This window comes from Micropterus dolomieu, linkage group LG09, assembly GCF_021292245.1.
Source record: "Micropterus dolomieu isolate WLL.071019.BEF.003 ecotype Adirondacks linkage group LG09, ASM2129224v1, whole genome shotgun sequence".
Lineage (NCBI taxonomy): Eukaryota > Metazoa > Chordata > Actinopteri > Centrarchiformes > Centrarchidae > Micropterus > Micropterus dolomieu.
The window spans coordinates 18,997,476-19,019,178 of record NC_060158.1 but is presented as its reverse complement, the minus strand read 5'-3'; the positions used below and the strand labels follow the sequence as shown (position 1 = coordinate 19,019,178).

At 39.9% G+C, this 21,703-nt stretch overlaps 2 protein-coding genes across 19 annotated transcripts in view; one reads left to right on the top strand and one right to left on the bottom strand.

Annotated features, from left to right (window-relative positions):
- The window catches only part of LOC123976658 (cytoplasmic dynein 1 intermediate chain 1), a 55,881-nt gene extending 48,705 nt beyond the window's left edge, over positions 1-7,176 (bottom strand). For 2 of the 14 annotated variants that reach the window (XM_046058986.1, XM_046058994.1), the window contains exons 1-8: positions 6,937-7,169; positions 6,436-6,856; positions 5,451-5,585; positions 5,078-5,192; positions 4,042-4,129; positions 2,720-2,761; positions 1,318-1,377; positions 892-1,007 (exon numbers count right to left, since the gene is read on the bottom strand). In XM_046058986.1, the coding sequence (XP_045914942.1) occupies positions 892-1,007; positions 1,318-1,377; positions 2,720-2,761; positions 4,042-4,129; positions 5,078-5,192; positions 5,451-5,570 (541 nt within the window). In that variant the 5' untranslated portion in view covers positions 5,571-5,585; positions 6,436-6,856; positions 6,937-7,169. Of the gene's footprint in view, positions 1-891; positions 1,008-1,317; positions 1,378-2,719; positions 2,762-4,041; positions 4,130-5,077; positions 5,193-5,450; positions 5,586-6,435 lie in introns of all 14 variants that reach the window. The other 12 variants (XM_046058983.1, XM_046058985.1, XM_046058995.1 and 9 more) reach the window with 12 other exon arrangements.
- Positions 6,828-21,703, top strand: part of pdk4 (pyruvate dehydrogenase kinase, isozyme 4) — a 49,066-nt gene continuing 34,190 nt past the window's right edge. For 2 of the 5 annotated variants that reach the window (XM_046058999.1, XM_046058996.1), the window contains exons 1-11: positions 9,790-10,151; positions 11,799-11,940; positions 13,663-13,734; positions 14,681-14,865; positions 15,594-15,683; positions 16,467-16,544; positions 18,119-18,195; positions 18,294-18,392; positions 18,725-18,838; positions 20,465-20,578; positions 20,827-20,947. In XM_046058999.1, the coding sequence (XP_045914955.1) occupies positions 10,034-10,151; positions 11,799-11,940; positions 13,663-13,734; positions 14,681-14,865; positions 15,594-15,683; positions 16,467-16,544; positions 18,119-18,195; positions 18,294-18,392; positions 18,725-18,838; positions 20,465-20,578; positions 20,827-20,947 (1,210 nt within the window). In that variant the 5' untranslated portion in view covers positions 9,790-10,033. Of the gene's footprint in view, positions 7,089-9,786; positions 10,152-11,798; positions 11,941-13,662; positions 13,735-14,680; positions 14,892-15,593; positions 15,684-16,466; positions 16,545-18,118; positions 18,196-18,293; positions 18,393-18,724; positions 18,839-20,464; positions 20,579-20,826; positions 20,948-21,703 lie in introns of those variants that run through there. The other 3 variants (XM_046058997.1, XM_046058998.1, XR_006826409.1) reach the window with 3 other exon arrangements.

Below are 21,703 nucleotides of genomic sequence, written 5' to 3'. Positions count from 1 at the left end.
TTGTGTGTGTATGTGTGTGTGTGTGTGTTTGTGAGTTAATATATTTACATGTCTGACAGTCAGTTTGGATAGAGAGCGTGCAAGTGGAGTAGTATTGGTATGCGCATTCCTACACGTGAAGATGAAATATCTGTTTATTGCAGTAATACTAAAGGCGTGAAGTTCAATTTAGTGGAACAACTGCAACTGTCACGCATCCAAATCGCTGTTGTCTTTCTCCTCCAACAGAAAAATCCTGAAATGTATAAGCCTCGAATTTATGAACACCACCATTATGCCAAATCCAGCGCAGGACTAACCTCAGTTTTCACCATATGGATGTATTTAGCAACTGCAGCTCAGTATAAATGTGCACGCCCACTTGCAGAGACACATGCATGCACACATAACCTCACATGCAAACACACACGTACACCATTTCTTCCCAGACCAAGTCACGACGGGATGTCCTTCCTATTCCTATTCCCAAGAATAATATCCATAATGGAAAAATTGAAAACTTGATGATTTAAAGAATATATAAACATTCACACACAAATGTATATTATTGTTTGCACCTACACACACGCGCGCACATACACACGCACACACATATACACAAAAACACACACAGTGATGCTCTAACATCCATAAGGAATCATCTTGGGTATTTTCATCATGTGTCAACCTTTAAATCTCTCCAGCTTTACAGGCCGTGCCCTGGCTAACCGAAGGAGGATCAAATTCAACCACACAACGTCGACAGTCATTGCAACGTGAAACCTTCTATTGCCTCCTGTGACCTTTGTTCCTCCACGGACTCCGAAAACAGCTTGTATCTCAGACTATTGATGTGGATATGGACTGTCAAAGAGAAGTCACTCATGCACACGCACACACACAAATACTCACCTTCAGACAGGTGGGCGGTGAGCGGCGTCTGTGTCTCCTTGCTGTAAGAGACCAACTCCTTGGGAAGGAAGTCTACCTGTGTGATCTTAGAGGCACCCAGCCTCTGCATCCTGCGCCTGGGTAACAGAGACAAGATGTTCCTATTAGCATAATCATATTCTGCATATACCCAATCAGTCCGATATATACAGTTTGAGATAATATATCTCAAATTGTTTAAATGTTTCTAGCAATGAATAAAATGAGGAGCCATGCACTGCTTGTAAGAACTAGCTCAATATTCAGAAGACTGTATCATTAGAGGGCTTGACCTTTTAAATGGACTATTAAATTAGACTATTAACAAGTGTCATGCAATGCTAAATAAGATGTATGACAGTTTTTTTTTTGTCAGGCAGTGAACAAGAGGAGAGAAGGAAGATGTACCCGAGCTCAGAATCTGCCTGCAGCTGCAGCACAGAGGGGTCTGTGTCCCACTGCAGCGTCCTGATGTCACCAACGGTGGGGGGGTGGGGGGCAAGAGAGGACATGCGAGTTTACAAACAGACACATTACAACAAACACACAAACATCGGCACACTCACACTCACTAACAGACCACTTATCTAGAGAAGGGCTTAACACGGGAATTCCCATCGAATTTCATGCAAAGATGGAACAATGTCTAGATAAGTGGATATAGCGTGGGAGGGCTATGCATCAGGGAGACATTATATTTCATTATACTTTAATGTATGCTACTCATTTAAATATGCTCTGCTCATGTCTTGTTATAGATTTCTTGGTCTTCTGCCAAGTATCTACAAGTGGAAAATACAGATACATTTAAGATACAGATACAATGCAGGAAAGCTCTGCAGAAATCTTTATTTGGATTTCTTAATCATCTACAGCATCTAGGTTTAGCAACATGTATGACATTAATCTTTTTATTGTTGTTAATGTTTGTCTGACATTCTGTGTCTTGATGTTTCAAGGGCACATTTGTGCCAAATAATGCATGAAAGCCATGAACAATGTGTCCAGAAACTGGATTTTCCATCTCACAACCACAGCACAAAAAACATAATCTATATATACATACTCACGTGAAAACATTGGACACATGAAAATCAAATTAAAATGCATTTATAAAGATTTTACTCGCTCGATATGACAGTTTACTTGCCATGCATGATCAATGAGTTTGACAAGTCTTAATTCATGAGCTCATTCAAGCACAACTATGGGATAAACTAAGGATAAAAAGCAGTGTTATTGGGGAGGTAGGAACGACTTGCTTACAGGGAAATCAAGCAGCAACTGAAACCTAGAGAGTTTTTTAATGGCAACTTGGTAGAAATGTACCAGCTGTGAAAGGATAGCGCTTCCAACATCGCTACACTTTTTGATGATACCTTTTAGGGCCAGCGAATACGCCCATTAGGCCTTCAGCTTGTGCCACACAGCCCCAGGTGAGAGTGGCAAGGCATTTCTTTAGCCTGACAGACCGGCTGTTTTACAGTAACAGCGATGACACTTTAAGCAGCAGATTGTCAACTCTGTGAAGGCTTAAATGACTTCTATGGCTCAACTCATGCGAGCGAAAATCTTTGGAGCTGGTATTAAGGGAGACAGTAGGGCTTCAGACAGGAAGTCGCCAGGGAAGAGCAGAGGAACGAAGAACAGAGGGGCACTGCGCTGTTTTGATCTTATAAAGCATGATAGGAACACATTGCTATAAGACCACTGACAACACTGTGGGTACCTCTCTGTGTTCACATGAGGGTAAACTCAACTAAAGAAATGGGGGGAGGGGGGTTCCTGGGTTTGACGTGAAAATGCTTACCTTGAGCTCAGTGCTTGGGACTTGTTTTTAGAGAACCCTGACCTAAGAAGGGACACACACATACACAGCCACAAATGGAGAAGCTCAAAATGGCATGCCATCATCCAGGGTGGATTTGGGGGGGTAAGAAAATCTTTCATTCCAGGCACTGGAACTAACTCACCAAAAATCCAATTGGTAAAAGCTAAAAAGAAACAAAAGTCTTACATATGAGAATTTATTTCTGCTATGAACTTTACAGAGTTAACACACATTCTTCATCCCCAATTCCACCCTTGGCCATACCAGAACAACACATCACTAATGACCCCTGAGGGCATCACTCACACACTGACCTCTGCGGTCAGCTGCCATTAAAAAGCAAATGGAAAGCGCTTGATGACCACTTTTTTCTCAACTGCAAGTTTTATTCACCCGAGCAGCCATGTGCAGAACTTAAAGGCAAATAGTTGCTCCACTGGTCTGGTGTGTTATGGATGTAAAAGCATGTAAATAAATGCTGCAGTGGCGGAAGCATGTATGAGACATGAGCTAGTAAGCACTGCGTATAGACCCTACAGAACAGCGACAAAAGGTGAAAAGCTTACATCTTGTCACTTGCGCTTAAATCAGCTACAGGCCTTTACAGCAAGCGTATGGTTCATGCCCATCAGGCTCTATTTTCAAAAAATATTCCATTAACTGGATCACTAAGGCTGCTTTCTGAAAGTTTACCAATGTGGCACAGATAATATCTGGAAATCTGCAACCTTGCAGTATTTTCAAACTACCAGCTTCTTTGCAGGAATGACTACAGTGGAGACTTACCTTGAGATCAAACTTAACTTCTCAGGACTAGTTATGAGAAGCAACCAGCTGTACAGTGGTCATCAAAACACTAGATGCCATGACAAGAGACAGATACCACACTCAAAACCTAACAAGGGGACCACAACCTCACCATTAGTGACACTCATCCTTACCTAAACCTGGTGTGCCACACAAGAAAAGAGACAGGATATGTGTCAAAAGTACCCAAAAATATCCACAGCCCAAGGTAACTTCACGTTTTCATCATTTTTAGGCCACGTTCTTTGTGGAAGACTCGGGGACCACATACAGTTTATTGGTAACTTCTCAAAGAGCACGTCTAGTAAGAGTAAGCAAAACCTTCCAGTATTTCCAAGTGTGATATTTCCTTCATATGAGCATCAAGCATTTCTTTTAGTTTTACATAAGAATGTGAATATTTCCATTGAGCTTTGGCAAAATAAGACTCATGAACCAAGAAAGACTTCTGACATTGTACATTGGTACATAGGAAGTGTGTGATTTTGACCTACCTGCCTGCTGCTCCTCCGTCAGCTGAATCCTGGCTCCCCGTCTCACTGGGCGTGCTCACTGATTTGGAGGGGGACACAGGGGTCGGGACTAAATAATGAAAATAACATGAATCTAACATTAAAGGCTGCAAAGAATGGACTGCTCAAAGAAATTGGGATGAAAAGCAACAGTAAAACGAGTGATGGACAAATTAAACAAAGAAATAAAAGAAAGGAGAAGGAAGGCAGGGCATCAAATGCATTGTTGATTTTGTATCTGTTATTTATTTGTACTCAGTGTCATTTGAAGGTGCATTATAAATAAATCAAACTAATAACCGGGACAGCGGTGACCCAATTTTGAAGTGTTGAAAGTGTTGTTACAATTTCAGACCACTAGAGAACAGTGCAAGGCCAAAAGCTTGCTGGAAGTGACAGACACCCTGGGAATTCAAGCTGCAGCAATCTATTAGATTTGATCACAAGTCAAGGGAAGATATTTTGTTGAGCAGCATACTTTTAGTCAACACTATTTTTGTCCAAATTCCTTATTACAAGATAAGGTACACAGTTGGACAGAAAAAAGGGAGCTGCTATAAAAGTGACACAAAGTAATTATGAGAAAGGATCACAGTTCAAGCACAACTATGGGATCAACTAAGGATAAAAAGCAGTGTTATCTGATGAAATCTATTAAAACAGTATGTGTGACAAAGTTACAATTTTTTGTAAAAACAAAACAAAACAAATACAACAGAAGTGCTATAATATGCAGAGTTATGGCAACACATAAAATAACATACTTCATTTTTCTGATCATTTCACTATTGGACTGAAATATTTCAGCAAATTACACATCTGGTAGGCTGGCGTGTGCATCTTATGTAAGTGAGTATAGCTGAATCATTAAAGGGCTCCTCAAAAGTTTTTTGGCTGTAATTTTATATCTATTTAAGATTTACTGTAGAACAATATCTTCTACAGCACAATCGCAAAAGGGCAGCTGCAGACCATTTGATGATTCATTTATGGTTTATAGTGAAAGAGTATTATGTACCTAGAGGAGGCTCCGGTGAAATGCCAATGCTCTGTAGCAGGGCCTCAGTCTCCCTGCGCTTACGGTCTAAGTCTGAATCCTCTGGGGTCATCTCTCTCTTCTGCTGGCTCTCTGACTGCTCAGGATACATAGAGAAAGGTCAGTTTGCCCATCATGAGCGAAAGGACAAGTTAAAACATGCATGTCCATGCACATTTTGATCAAAAATTCCAACACCAACCTTCTGCATACACATAGATGACTGTATGCACGCATGGACACACACAACCTCAGTCTTTTATATGTCACGGCCTGACAAAAAGCAATCGAACACACAAACAATACACACTAGAGTGCGGTACAGCATGAGAGCCAGTTGTGTGAAGTTACTCACTTTCTTCCTTACCTCTTTCTTCTTCCTCTCCTCCTCCTTTCTCTTTTTTTCCTCCCTGATTTGGGCGAGGCGCTGCTTCTTGCGCTCCAGCTCTGCTTTCAGGTCACTTTTGTCCGACATGGTGTCCTACGGGGGCTTCAAGGAAGAGGTTTGAACAGGAATGAGCTACGTGTTGCACTGTCACAATGTACTCTGGTTTCATTGTGACATGATACTGGATGTAGGAGCATAGGTTTATCCAGTGAGTCTAAGTGATGCTTCTGAAAACCCACTGGGTGTGGCAGTTATACATCCACATACAGTGCATCAAAAATCTTGCAGGACCAGCAACCAATAAGTTGATATTGGCAAAAAGGCTTTCAATAACAGGCCATACTTACCCAAGATCGATTTACACATTGGTATGACACTTGTACCTATTCTGGTAGAGCTAGTCCAGTAGGCTATATTTAGGCAGCCACTTTTCTACTCAACACTTTATTTGCCACTATTCAAATTCAGTTAACATGTAATTAAAAAGATAAATAAGTGTGTGCGGTTGGGGTGGAGGAACTAAAGGTAGCCTTATGGTTAGGATCTTGTCTCAGGCTCACTGACAATGAGTTATTACAGAAAGGTGGGCTACCTATTCCTAGCAGTCTGCGCCCTGACTAGTCATTTGCTGGGTGTTAGGCCAGTGTCACATCTCTCAGACATAGCAAATTATATGGAACAAAAATTGGGAAATAGATGGGAACTGACAAATACACAGTATAATCATAACACATAGATAAATATGTAAACAGCAAACCCATTACGTGTTCACTTAACTAGCAGAGCATTTATACATTCGCAGCTAGCTAAACACGAATTTGACAGCATTTTGCGTCAAAGCGTTAAGGCCCAATGTTACTGAACTTCGATAACGATTAGCTCATAAAAAGGGGGAATATTTAATCATAAATAACCACATAATGTAACGTTATTGTTATTGTTCCACTCGTACCTTTTCCACTCGTATTGATTATGATGTGTCACCCGGCAAAGATGCTGTCTCACTGCTGCACCCCGAAAGAAAAATCAACACATCCTCTAACCTAAATCACAGTGAATCGAGGCCTCTCGGGCACCACCGAACAGGCCGTTTGAACCTTTTCCTGTGGCTATTGATGACACTGGTTAAAATAGAGCATTTCAGCGGACGATGACCCAAATAAGACATAAAGCAGGTGCACTGCACGCCGATACATCCCTGGGAGGAGGAGGATGATGTTGAGGAGGAGGAGGAGGAGGAGGAGAAGGAGGAAGGGAAATCCCACCTCCTCTGGTCATGGATGCCTCTGACGCGCACTGTCATCGTCTGCTGCTGGCTTTTGCAACGCCGCCATCTTCTGGCCATTTGGAGAAGTGCGTTGGAGCGGTCGTACCTAGTAAATAAACAAATGTTAATACTTATCAGACGTTACCCGTCTGTTATGCATAGTTAGGTAAGAAAAGATGCTCTAACTCGCTTGCGGAGATTTAGATTTAGTTGGCGGCCCAGTAATATTTAGATAAAAAGAAGCAGCGGCAGGTGACCGTTACTAACGTTACGGTCGATGGAGTAGCGTTGCAACGTCTGGTCCAGATGTGTCTTCGGCTAATGAAGATGTATGACGGGTAAAAATAATTTTGTTAGCAGACGAGTTCAAAAATGTAAAATAATGTAAATGTATTTGTTGTAGTTCGTCGGTAGGGGACGCTGTAATAAAATATTCTGTTATTTCACAGCACAGTTTGGATCCTGTACTCCAACCCTTCTTATTCTTCTTCTAGCTGACATCCTTTGTGTGAGATTCTGGTTGTGTTACTGCCATGAGTTTCATTTCCTGATCCCAGAAGAGTTGCTACTCTTTATTGATTTTCTTTCATACAATGCCCTTTCCCTCTGAATTTGAAAGTTTAGTATGTATATCTGTGTTTTCTTTTTAAAACAGTTTGTTTAGATTGTTCTATCTAGAACATCTTTGGTTTGTCCATTCTCTCATTACCACAAATGTGCATACGAGCAGGAACCATGTGCAGGAACCCACATGAATGTGACATCAGTGCCTTGTTTTATTACTCTTCAATGTATTGCCATTATTATTAAGACTGAGTGACTACGGAATATAACTTTGTTATAAAGCTTTAATTTGAAGTAATTCTAAATCTACCATTAGAGTTTGTAGTGATATAGGGATCATCACAGTGAACAAAACACTGTGATGATCCCTATATCACTACAAACTCTCCTTTTCAGATAATCCCAAAGCTCATGCTGATGCAACTTGATTTTAGTGTTCTCTCTTCTCCCTGCAGGAAAGGCATTTTTTTTGTTTGGATGACTATCTCCACGACCTCTCAAATTCACCTAATAGTTGACTAGGAGCTTTTTTTCTGCTTTAACACAGTGGCACTACTCTTATCTCAACTTGTAGGGCACACACAGTTCTGAAATAAATAATCTGAAAGCCTGGGCCTGCACCACATCTAATCCTAATAAAAGTACAGTTTTTAATGCAGATCCATAAACTACATTTTCAGAATCTAACCTTGGAGTAATTAGAACAACATGTATATATTTTGAGGATGCAATCCGCTCCCCAGTCCCCAACCCTGCAAGGCATCTTTACACTTATTCACAATATTTTTAATGCTATGTTCCAAAGAATCGAAATCTTGCAACTATCTCCTTGCAATTTTTTTTACAAGCCCCATAACCACAGGACTACTTCACTCTTCTCTGTACCCTTCCATCTTTCTAATTATTCTCAACACCTCTCCTACTGGAGTCGAGCTGCTAACTGAGCCACAAAACTTTCTCCAGTATGACCTTTTTGCTTGTCTTATTGTCATCCTTACTACTGCCTAACCATGTTTTTGTACTGTATCATATGATGAAAAATAATTTCATTATTTTAAATGCCTTTTTCAGTTTCTCACATCTTCTTTACATTTGTCCTCCTTCCATGGTACTGTCGCACTCTTTATTTTGCATTTACTCTTAGCAATGGATCTCAGTGCAGCTGTTCTAATACCTTCTTCTATTTAATTATCAAGAGTTTCTAGGGTCATATTACCATTAATCTGATCCATATAGTCATCACTTTCCTACTTAAACCTCTACCGGTTAGCTTTCTCAAACACAGTCTACATGCACTGATGTTTATTTTACATAATTTACATTTACTAATTTTTTCAAAGTGACTTACATTTGAGGAACAACATACAAGCATCAATAAAGCATCAATACATTGGATAATGCATGGTTCCTTCTTAGTATACTTTCCAGACACAAATTGGAGCAATATTTGAAACCAATTTAATATCATATTAAGATAGATTAGATTAGATTCTTTATTGTCCTTTTCAGGTAATTGTTTTCCGCAATCTATATCAGAATCAGTATCACATCCCCTGGGGGAAATTCTTGTGTCAAAGTTGCACACATCGAGGCATAAAGGAATAGAAATAATAGAAGGTTAAAGGTAAAGAATATATCGACATAAAAAGAAGAAATATGAAATGTAAAGAAGAAATATAAAGGAGTATGGATATGTACAATATAAATAGCCTCACATATAAACAATGTAAACACATCTACAGCAACATATATCCTATATCAGACAGCACATTTATACACAAATTGATACCAATCTAACATACTTTCTTACTAAACAAGTAGTTTTGTTGATTAGTGCTACGGGAGAGGGGATAAAACTCCTGCTATAGCAAGCCCATCTCCAGGCCAGGGATCTGTATCCACATCCTGATGTAAGCAGAGTAAAGAATGTGTTGAGAGGATGACTGATGTTGTGTACTATTATGAGTGTTTTCCGTAAAATGGCTTTCCTTTTGAGGTCAGAGAGGTTGGGGGTGGGGAGACCAATTATTTTGGTGCCATTCTTTGTGATGCGTGTAAGTTTGTTCCTATTTGGCACGGTGAGAATATTGAAATAACAGGTTGAACAGTAAAGGAGGATGAGTTTAATTATGCTTTTAATATAAAAGACTTCTTTACTGTATTAACATATATCCTAGTTATATAGGCTAAGCCTTCCATTATTTAGACACACTAAATTCCCCCTAGCTAACAAATCTGTTACTGACAGTTTTCTCACTCCCCCACAGTGTGTTGTCCCCACACCACACGATACTCTGCCCTACTCAATTTTTTTTTTCAAGTTTGTTAAAGTCTATTATACGTGTACAATAATTCAACAACCAACAATTCTTGCCATGATTCATGCCCGCCTACCAACCCACGCATGCGCCATTGCCAGGAATCTCTTGGCGCTCATTGGTTGATAGGAATGTCAATCACTCCTCTTCCCTGTCCGACAACAATAACATCCCGCACTGTTGGAAGTAGCGTTTGAAGGGCATAAGACAGACGGCTCGAGAAAAATAACGATGGTGGACTCATTACCAGCATCCTTAAAGACGTAGATTTAATGAGTCTTGTACGACGTCGAACATTAGCCCCGCTAGCTTAGCAGTCGTCAAACTGGAGCGTGCTGAACAGAGGAAGGACAGTTTGTCCCTGATACACTGACATTTGGGGTCCGAAACAGAGAGGAAAAATGAAGTTCGCTCAGTTCTTGCTGAAAAATGGCTCTGTTGCTGGGATACCGAAACAAGTGGAGAGGTTTTCTAAGTTTTCCCCTTCTCCCTTGTCTATGAAGCAATTCATAGACTTTGGTAAGTGCCTCGAGTAGTATTAATTGCGTTGGATGCAATGCACGTTACTTAACGTTAATTCTTCCCCACGCTCACATGGCAGTCACACAAGTCACGTTATTCCTTCAGTGTGTCTTCACAGCTGACTTTGCAGTAACATACTGCAGGTAGCCTATTTGACAGACAGCTGCAGCTAATACAAGTAAAATTCCCATGCACATAGATAATGCAGGTTCTGACGTTTCTTAGATGTTTTATCGTGTCCTTTACTGTACACGCTTCTGCAATTACCACTTTGAAGGTTTGCTTTTGATGACTGACTTAATCTACAATAGGCCTTCTTACATTATAACATCATAATTGAATCCAGCAAAAAAAAAATTGCTTGAAAAGTGCAGATATTTTCGTCATGGTTTTCCATTTTATTTGCACAACAGGTTCCTGTAAGAAAAGACCATGTACACAGATAATCCTGAACAATTTTCCACCTAGGGATGAGTGTCAAACGATACTAAGGGGCTGTTTATCAGTTTAAACAGTGTTTATTTTTATTTTTTTATATGGCGCTCCCCATAGCTACAAATATTGTTCTTTGAGCTTCCTTGATGGGGGACTGGTGACCTCCCTCCACCATAAATCAAACAACCAAACAACAAAAACGGACAAACAAACAGCAAATTTTTTAATAAGCAAAATTCTGCTCACAAATAATTGCATCCACACAAGCTATACTGCACTTCAGCAGAATATTGGTGCACCACAGCCACCCATCCTACCACACAATACCAAGACAAAGGCGAAGGCCATAGGGATAAGATATACCCCCCAACTGGGCCTGAACCAAAAAACACCTTAGACTGCTTCAGTCGATGCACCAAGCATGGAATGAGCCAAAGACCTGGCAGTCATATCCCTGAGATAGGACTGCATAAATGTCAAGTAATATTATTTACAGAGACCAAGCATATCCCACCATGGGCAAGCACTTGGCAACAGTGGCAAGGAAGCAGAACCTAGACTCAGGGTGGGCGTCCATCTGCCTTGACTGGTTAGAGAGAGAGAGAAAGAGATGTAAAACGATAGTAATGGTGGTAGTGGTACTGATATCAATGAAAATAAATAATAGTACTAATAATGATAGCATTAGTAATGATAATAACAGTAGGACTAATGATAATAATAATAATAATTGTAGTAGCGGGTGTTGACCGGAAACATAGGGGCAGCAGGGGGCTTGCAAGTGTTAGGGCAGAAAAGAGGTGTGCAGGTAGTGGAGGGTCAGCTGGTGAGGTCCGGGACGACCCGTGCAGGAGACCAGTCTCTCCCTGGGGTGCTGGCCGCCCTTGCTGTGTGCAATGTTGCTGCTGGTTGCACTGACACGTTCTTGACCTCTGCAATCTCTGTTTGTTATTAATGTTCCTTTTGACAGTTGTTTTTTCCAAAGTCCAGTACTGTTCAGATATAGGGTAACTAATATAAGGTAACAGTACAGACACTGGTATCAAAACAGTTTGAACAATACAGCGATACCCGGCCCTATTTCCACCAAATGTTAATGATTAGGAAGGTTGCTGTTTTATTTGTCTATATTTTCTTACAGAATGGGGTCGAAGTTCAGTGCTTGCTCAGTAATTTTTTCTCATGACTCTGTCCCTCATGTGACTGCAGGCTCGGCCAATGCATGTGAGAAGACCTCCTTTGTGTTCCTGCGGCAGGAGCTTCCTGTCAGACTGGCCAACATCATGAAGGAAATTGATTTCCTCCCTGACAAGCTCCTCAGCACTCCATCCCTAAAGCTCCTCACCAGCTGGTAAGATCTCAAGACACTACATATATATTTCTGCATAATCTGTTGCACCAAAATCATTGTTACCAAACTCTGGGAATGATCAAGTCTTTAAGTTTTATAGCAGGAGTGAGGAAAGGAAATGTAGGGTGCCTACAAACTGAAGAGTGAGAGTCCTACTGTTTATCTATTTTAATTTTTCCCCCCGGGTTCCCAGATTATATAAGGCTGTACAGGAACTGGTTCTTGTTTCAGCAGGGGATTGCTATGAAACAAAAGTCTGGGTCATTTAAGCCCACTCCTTATTATCTCTCAAAGCACTCTTTCTTTATATTCCAACTTTCCGATGTTTAGCTTTAAATATAAAACAGATCCATTCTGTATGCCATTTGCTTCCTTTAGTTTTGGTAAATTCATTAAGTCACAGGCTTACATGTGAGGTTTTGTCACTGTCCGTTCTATTTAAATATATCAGTCCCCCTCCTCCCACATCCAGCTGTTCTCTGTGCACTTTATGGTTACATGCCATTTATCTGTGTACTGTGTTGGTATGTTACTGTTACATATGTGCTCCAATTTCTTGTTGTACCATAAAGAGTGTAGCACAGATTTAGAAGTTTGAGGAAGTCATACTACATAACACCAGTGCCACCTTTTTTGTTTGTGGTCACAACCCTCAGACAGGGAGAGTTATACCTGCATTTGTGTGTGCACACACCCATTTCAGTGTACATGTCCTAAAGAGTGAAAGGCTGTAAACATAGCGAATGCACCCACATACAGAGTGTGTGTAGGTGAAATGATAATTTGATAGTGAAATGATAGTTTTCAGCTGTTAGTAGAATAGCTGTAATCATTTTCACTTGATGAGATACAATGAACCTCCCCCTGGACACATGTGACAGGCTTGACCACTAGTGGGATGTTGGCTCCAACCACATTCTCCTGTCTTTAAACTCCAGTTTTTGTTACTGCATACAGCAATAAATTAGCGCTAAAGATACTGGGTAGTTGTAAGAGAGCTCCCAGTCCTCTCTCAGGGTAATCTCACTACTTAAGAGTTTGTCTTCCCAACGCAGCTGCTACTTCCTGGTAGCATCATGGTAAAACACAGTATTGTACTGCAGACTTTACGTTAGCATGTTGATAATGTTTGGTGTAAAAGTCACATTAAGACATGTTAACAACAAGGTCAGTACCCCACCCCCACACTTTTCAGAAGAGCCGCAGCAGTGTCTATATTTGGCCATACACCTCCTGTACTCCACTTGTTAATGTTGTTGACAAGGGAAGAGAGGCGACGCCTTGATATTTCCTTTCTTACAACAAAGTTGCAAAATAGTCTATTTCAAGATGTAGATCTGTTTGCATGACAGGACTTAATCCAAAATTAGAGCGCTGGAGGTCAGTTGAGGGACAAACTGAGCACTCATAGCCACACTGCTGTTCACCTTTCACCCAGTTTTTCTACAGTGAGACAGCGGTGGAGAGTGTGACTCAATAAGCTCAGCACTTAATTCCGGTTCAACGCACTGGCCTACAGATCTGTGAACAAGCCACTCTTATCTAAAGCGAGAACATTGTTATTCTATTATTGGTTTATATGCCCTACACACAATTTCACATAAATTCAATGACCAGATAAATGTTTTTCTTTTTTCATAATACTGGAGCTTCCTTGTCATTGTTATACAGTAAGTGTGTTTCTGAATCTTCTTTTAAAATCTACCCTTTTGTCTCCACCAGGTATTCACAGAGTTTGTTGGAGCTGGTAGATTTTTTAGAACAAGATCCAGATGATAAGGATGTCCTGACAAGGTAAGTCACTTACAGACACTTTCAAAAGTGTGAGCAGACTTCGTAATGCAGACGCCTGAAAATCTAATGGCTGTGGTCACATCTTTCATGTTCACATACCTTGTTGTACAGCTCCTGAAAGCCACTGTCACACTCAAAGATAGAAGATTAATTACAGTGTTCCTCCAATGGCTCCATTAAGTTAATGTTCCACTGCATGGTCCACCATGAAAAGCAATAATTCCTTTAATTTGGAGTCTTTAATTTGTCTTTATTTATTCAGCACACATTTCAATATTTGCTACTTTTTTTTTAATCGGGCACCTTCGGTTAGAATTTTTTTCTTTTACTGCTTGTAATCGGGTTTCTTCAAATTGATGATTGAAGGAGTACTATTAAAATTAAACACACTGCAGCCAGTCACCATTGGACAGCTCTGCAAACAATAGGTTTACCTGTTTGACTGCGTATGCTGTAAGTGGTGGATAGTAAGTGTAGGATGATGCTTGTTTTGATGCAATTATTTTTTCCATGTCAGCTAGGATGCATTGATTAGGTGCAGGTAAAAACAAAATAATACATGTATGCCGATGATACCAGTAAGTCAAAATTAGCTGGGATCAGCTCTGATTCGATTACTAGGTAATGGACATTGGTACATCCCTAATAGGCTGGTGTGTGCATGCATTTTTATGCGTTATGGCTGGGAAGATATTGGCAACACAAAATTCTTGTTGAAAATGTCATAGTAGTTCTAGTTTGAATTTTAGCCAAAAATGATAGGTTTTTGATGTGTTTATCAGAAGATCCAGCCCTGTTGTTATGTGAATTTACAGCAGTGTGCTATGTTAAGCAGGCATGTAGACAAGGGAGCAACATAAAACCGTGCACGCTGGTGTGTAGAAACACGGTGTAGGCTACTACCTATCGTCACATACCCACAAGTCTGTCACGTCTTTGCCCTCAGCTTTACACAGACTCTGGTGAACATCCGTAATCGGCACAACAACGTGGTGCCCACCATGGCTCAGGGTGTGGTGGAGTACAAGGAGGCCTTCGGCGTGGACCCCGTCACCAACCAGAACGTTCAATACTTCCTGGACCGCTTCTACATGAGCCGCATCTCCACGCGCATGCTCATGAACCAGCACAGTCAGTATAGCACTCTGTGATTGACTGTGAGTTAATCAACACAAGGTGTCTATACAGTATGGAAATACAATTAATTGGATTATATTCACAGAAAGTATAAAACATTTTACAGTTGTACATTAAAAGTAAGTGGAAAAATGTAATTTACTTTACCGGACCCTCTTGGGCCTCGGACCCACCAACCATAGTCTCTCCAAATCCAGTAGGTGACAGAGTAAAAAGCACATTTTGACTATATAATTCATGCAATGGTAAAAAAAAGGCTAAATAAATGGAAAAAATTGAGAATGTACTTGTTTGGTGTTCAGTATTCGGCAATTTTTTTCATTATATTATTTTCATTTCGGTGCATCCCTCACTGAAAGGGCTAATCATGCTTGAGAGATGACATTTGAAAGTGTTGACCTGAGAAAGGGGCTCTGTCACTGCACATTCTTTTTTCTGTCAGACAGCGCCACATAGTCAACACCCGGCCTGCCTTGATAGCTCTACAGTAGTGCAGCACCTCTGTAGCACTGAGTGATTAATGCATCTGGCATTATTGCAAGTAGAATAATAGTGTTGTGTTGCTTTGTTAGCAATAGTGTTCAGCTCTTGTTAATATGTCCAATTGCAGAAGAACTCATTCAAATTGATGTTCACAAAAGTACAAGATCTATGGACGGTTAATCGTGTGTGTATATATGTTTGTGTTTATGGACTGACATTTGTTGTGTTGTACCCTGTAGCATTAATCTTCGAAGGCAGTGTGAACCCAGCCCATCCCAAACATATTGGCAGCATTGATCCCACCTGTGATGCTGTGGAGGTAGTAAAAGGTATTGAAGGATCTTCCTCTGCTCCAGTACTGCAGTCTATATGCGCACACATGCTTTACCTATTTTACCCTGCTCTCTGTTTGTACAGATTCATGACTGTTTGACCCTTTATTATCTGATATTTTTAGAGTCAGTATACAGATTGGGAAGTGGAAACATGTTATCACGATGTGCATGGCTGCAATAGACCCATCTCTGAGTGTTGTGTAAACTGTTGGGGACTAGAACAGTCTCATAAGTATAAAGCACAATGCACAAATACATGGAGTCATTTGTAAATCTGGACCCATATCTGTGCCAGAGTGATTTGTATGTGTAAATCTGTATTTGTCTGTCTACTTTACAACACGTATATCGTCATTTGTTCATCAACTTGGCATTTTTCAAAGGAAATATTTTTGTGAATCTCGACATTTTTGTGTGGATCCTTTTGAGACTGTCCTCATGCGCCCTTTGTGTTGCAAAACATTCACGTGCAGGGAAGACCGAGCCTTTCCTGTAGATTCCATATACAAATCACTCTGGCACAGATACGGATCTAGATTTACAGATACATATCACTCTACATTTCATTGTACATGGCTTTTACAAGTTTACGTACCTTGACATTTGTTTTTGAATACTTGAGACTGTTCCCATAAAAACTAATCCCATAAAAACAGTTCACTGAAAGGCAGGAAACATAATGTCTTCTAATGTTCTTCTCCATTCATCATTAGTTGTCTTTTGTGGTTAGAATTTCTTACAGTAAAAAGTAACCACAGATGTTTTTTCACTTTGTAGATGCCTATGAGACTTCAAAGATGCTGTGTGAGCAGTATTACCTCACCTCTCCTGATATGGAGATCAAAGAAGTCAATTGTATGTCTTCCCAAACAACCACATTGTTTCAATTTGCAGATATGTACTCTTGCCTATACTGTACCTGTCTTGTTTCACCTGAATATATTCTGCTGTCAACATCAATTTGAAACATGTGCTATATGTTATACCTATATGGTTAAAATGGGTAGAAATATAGTCAACCTAAATAGTCTTTATTTTATTATGTTCATACAAATGGCTAGTACGTTTAGGGTTAGGTAAAAAGTCCCTCATGAAAGTATCATGATTACACAGCAGAGAAAAGATTGGAATGCTGCATACATTAATAGTAGGGCTGGGCACACGCAGTTATTATTATTATTATTTTGAAAGTCTGTTGCTCACTGGCTCTGTATACACATACAGTCAAACCGTGGGTCACAGGAGGGGTGGGATGTTGATCAGCCTGCAAATCACCCACTCAAATCAATCAAATGCCATAGGGAAGTGGATAGCTACACACTGCAGGCTGATTATTATTGGGGAAGATGTCGGTCTTAGGAACGTTCTTAAAATCACAACATAGTCGCAGACAGGGAGACAAGCGCTCCGCGAGTAAAACGGCAGGCACTCTATGGATAGTAACCATGACAACGGCTTCTGTGTTATAATTAGTTAAAATTATAGGCTAACGTTATATAACTTTACCTGATAGGCCTTCTAGTTTTGCGGGGATGCTCTGTCATGCGAATTCCCTCCTGTTGATGTCTTATTTGGTAAACTGTAATAGATAGCGAGCATCAGTCTCTCTTCCAATAATTTGTGCTCCGCTTCGCCAAGACAATTCAACTTTGGCAGCAGGCGTGTGCGTGAGGCGACCACTTCACCTCAATCTAACAGGGACCCTGATAAAAGAAAATGTTTCTGCTGATACCTGTTCAGAAACCTCCCCCCCCAAGAAAACAGATTTATATATGCTAACCTGTTGCTTAGAAGGTGCCTGTTATGATACTATTAACATGGCTCTGGACACTAACTTGTTTTAACAAGCTATAAAAGGTAACGCCCTGCCAGTGGCAAATAGCTTTGGTTTTATATTTGATTTGAATACATCAATGTTTAAGTTGAGATTTACAATAAATATTTTATTGCTACTGTTTAAAGGGAATACTGCTGGTAAAACCACCTTATTTGTTTAAAGTGTTTGCAAACCACATGTGATTGCATTTTTTATATAGCAGTACATTTAATTTAAAAGTGCGCAATGCACTACTTTAGAATTCATTATTCAATTTTGCGCATAACTATGCGATAAATCTCAGAAAATCATGTGATTAATCACGATTTAAAAAATGTAATCGTTACCCAGCACTAATTAATAGAACATGTAATTAAGTTGAATAAATGTGGTATTTCTACAATATGCTATATATCATTAATGAAGTCCATACACCTAATTCCTGTTGCAGTATATTAGTTAGAACATGTGCAAGCGCTTTAAATATTAAATATATATGGTCTTCATTCACAACTTACTGGTGTACTTTTCAGTCAGGGTTTTACAATAGTGATGTCAAAAGTGTCTTTTTTCTTCCCTCCATGTGATCGATATATTATCTGATGTTTCACAGCCAAAAACCCTGACCAGCCCCTCCACATTGTCTATGTGCCATCCCATCTCTACCATATGCTGTTTGAGCTTTTCAAGGTACTGCGCCCAACAAACCTGTAAAAGAAGAAGTAAATTATTCTTCGCCATGTGTTTGCTTGCTCATTCTGTAGTCCACTGTGCATGTTGTTTGACAGAACGCCATGAGAGCTACAGTAGAGACCCATGAGACGAGCCCCACGTTGCCCCCGATCAAAGTGAGAGTTTCACTGGGGAGTGAGGACCTCACTATCAAGGTAGTTGACGATACTGAAAGTTAAGATAGACCACAACCTTTGTACTTAAGGCAGTGCACAGGGAATCCGGGAAAAATAACTGTTAATTTATTTTTATTTATTTATTTAACTATACTATGTATACAGTATGTGTGTCCATGTGGACCTTGTTACCTTGGTATTTACTATAAATTAAACTAACCTGTATGACTTGATTGGGAAAATATGGCATTGTTTAGATTCCATTCAAATGGGAAATGATGAAGAGCTTATGAATTCAATGGATATGAGCCTGCTGGCAGAACAATGTGAGGACCCTTGTAAATCTAGCATACCTCTCTCTCTATTTTTAGATGTCTGACAGAGGAGGTGGAGTCCCTCTGAGGAAGATTGAGCGTCTCTTCAGCTACATGTACTCCACAGCTCCCAGTCCAGTCCATGCAGACAACTCTCGCAATGCGCCACTGGTGAGACTGAGCCTGTTGCTTGATGAGTGTCTCAGTCAGTACACACTATGCTGCTAGACTACAAGCTTGCTTTTGCATTCTAAACATGAGATTGCACTTCAGTAAACTATTGTGGTGCTGCTTTAAACCGGGATTAAAAATCAACTAAAATGTAATCCTCCCTGTGCTAAATAGCAACTCGCACAACTGAACATTGTTGCAAATGAGCTTATTACAAAGAGGAACATATAGTTAGCAACATTTCCTTGGATTCAACCGTACAGGCACATAAGAAAAACTGAAGACCTTTTTACAGAGCAAACCGTCTACAGTATCCACTCTGTGTTTTTTTATTTATTTATTATTTATTTTTTATTGATGTAGCAAGACATAAATACACATTTGGTCATATAAAACATAATTTTTTATCTTGTCTTACATCATCCTCTTTTTCCACAAAACGAAATGAACCCCCCCCCCCCACACACACCCACATAAAAAAAGAGCAAGAGTGTCCCAGGTATAATGTTTCACATAAAGTCTGATCTTATTGGCCGAATAAATTTCAAGAATCCATTCCACAACCTCTCAAATTTATCCATTTCAAATCTACAGGTGGAAGTCAGTTTTTCCATAATGTATATATCATGCATCACATCAACCCAATTTTCCTTTCTTGGCGCTTCCACCTTTAGCCACTTCCTAGTAATTCCCTTTTTTCCTGCTAGTAACATGATTTGAAACATTTTACAATTCAGATTCTTTTTACCTTGCATATCAAGTCTTCCCAAATAGTGTGTCAAAGGTGAAAGGGAGATTTATCCGTAACATCTTGTCCATACATTGTTTAAGTTCCATCCAATATTTCACAAACGAAGGACAAATCCAAAAAATATGAACATGATTTGCACTCTTTTCCCCACATCCCCGCCAACAGCTTGTATCCCGATATTTTGTCTGAGCTGGACTTCTAAAGTATCTCATTCAGTTTTTACATCCATGTTCCCTCCAAGTTAAGGAGGATGTCACTCTCCATATTTGTTGAGTAAAATCTTCCAATTCCTCATCTGTGAATTTTATGTTTGCTTCAATTTCACATTTTTGTTTTATGTAGTGTGTATATCTTCTCCTTTTAAAGTTTCTATCCCTGAATATATCTTTGAAATTAATTTCCTGTTTAGTTTAGATTGGTATGCGGAGATAAAGAGTTTTATAATGTTTACCTCCACGTCAAAATTTTCCTTTTTTATTTGATGCTCTAAATAATGCCTCACTTGCATCTATAAAAATCTTGATTTCCCAAGCTAAACTGTTCTTTAATTTCTTCAAAACTTTTACACTTCTTATTTTCCAATATTTCCCAAAACATATGTGGGCCATATGTCTTATATTAGGAGAAATGTCTGTATCATATCCTATCCACCTTAGCAGCTTATTGCTGTGCGTCAAGTTATTCTTAAGCCATCGGTTGGATACATTTTTCGATTGATGCCTGAGTTTGTTGTCCCCGATGAATGCCTGTATTGGAGCTTCAGTTGTTATCCACTCTGTGTTTTTAATCTTGTAATGTTTTAGCAACTGGTCCATATATGCTAATCTTTATTGATACTGCAATCGTATACTTCCTTTCCTCCCTCCTTCCTTCAGGCTGGTTTTGGCTATGGCCTGCCCATCTCCCGTCTGTATGCCAAGTACTTCCAGGGAGACCTGCAGCTCTACTCTATGGAGGGCTATGGCACCTCAGCTGTCATATACCTGAAGGTGAGAACAGCGCTACCTCCAAACACTATGATTTGACTATGTAAAAAAAATGGCCACGTTGGTGTAACGTTCACATATAAATATCCTTTCCACTACACATACTGGACTGAGTGGTGGCAGACATTTGCAGTCTCTACTTAAGTAGTGTAGAGTTTTAATCTTGCACAGATGAAGCTTTGTAGGAAAGCCCAGTGAGAAACAACCTGGATCTGACCCCAGACTTATAAGTTTCTCCTTTTGTATCACAGGCCTTGTCCTCAGAGTCAATAGAGAGACTTCCTGTTTTCAACAAGTCAGCCTTACGGCATTACCAGGCGACCACAGAGGCTGATGACTGGTGCATGCCCAGCAAGGATCCAAAGAAACTGGGCAAGTATGAGAGGACTCGGTGATTGAGGACTGAGGGAGGAGGTGGAGGACAAAATAGTTTCACTAATAGAATTAAGAAAAAGAGGGCCCGTGTTGGGAGAAATTTATAAGCTTGTACTGTAAGTGTGGGAGATGGCACCGAATGCTTTCAGCGTGTTGTTGGACCTGGACTTGTGTAATGTGGATTCCTTTCTCACACAAGAGAGAAACCTAGATGGGGAAAAAATGCTCATTGGTTGTGTCAAGAATCAGAAAAATGCAGCTGAACTTTTACTGCCAGCCTCCAGGCAATTTAACACAGAAAATGCTCCCCACATTTAATTTCATTATACAGTATGATGATTATAGACTGATATCAGGGCTTAAAGTTCTCCAGATCTGTGCCGGAATTCTGCCGTGGGGTGTTTTCTTATTCGACAAATTCGACATATAAACATGTCTTGTAATTTAAATAACTGTCCCGTCAAGTGTCGAATGTGTGTGTGAAGCGCCAGTCTGTCTCTGTCGGTGTATACTATCTTCTAATCTCTGTCGGCGGAGACAGAGCAGGTAGATGCTTGGGTTCCTTTGATGCGCTACAGCAAACTTTTAAAATGTTGAACTCGTTCTGCATGAATGATTATTGACGAGTTAGTGCTTAGCATTAACTAATTAGATCATTTTTGTAGATCATTTTTCTTACACATGGATTTAATAAATAAAACCCCACAGAAATGAAACTGCTGTCCAACTGGAATTAACATTACACTAGTGGTA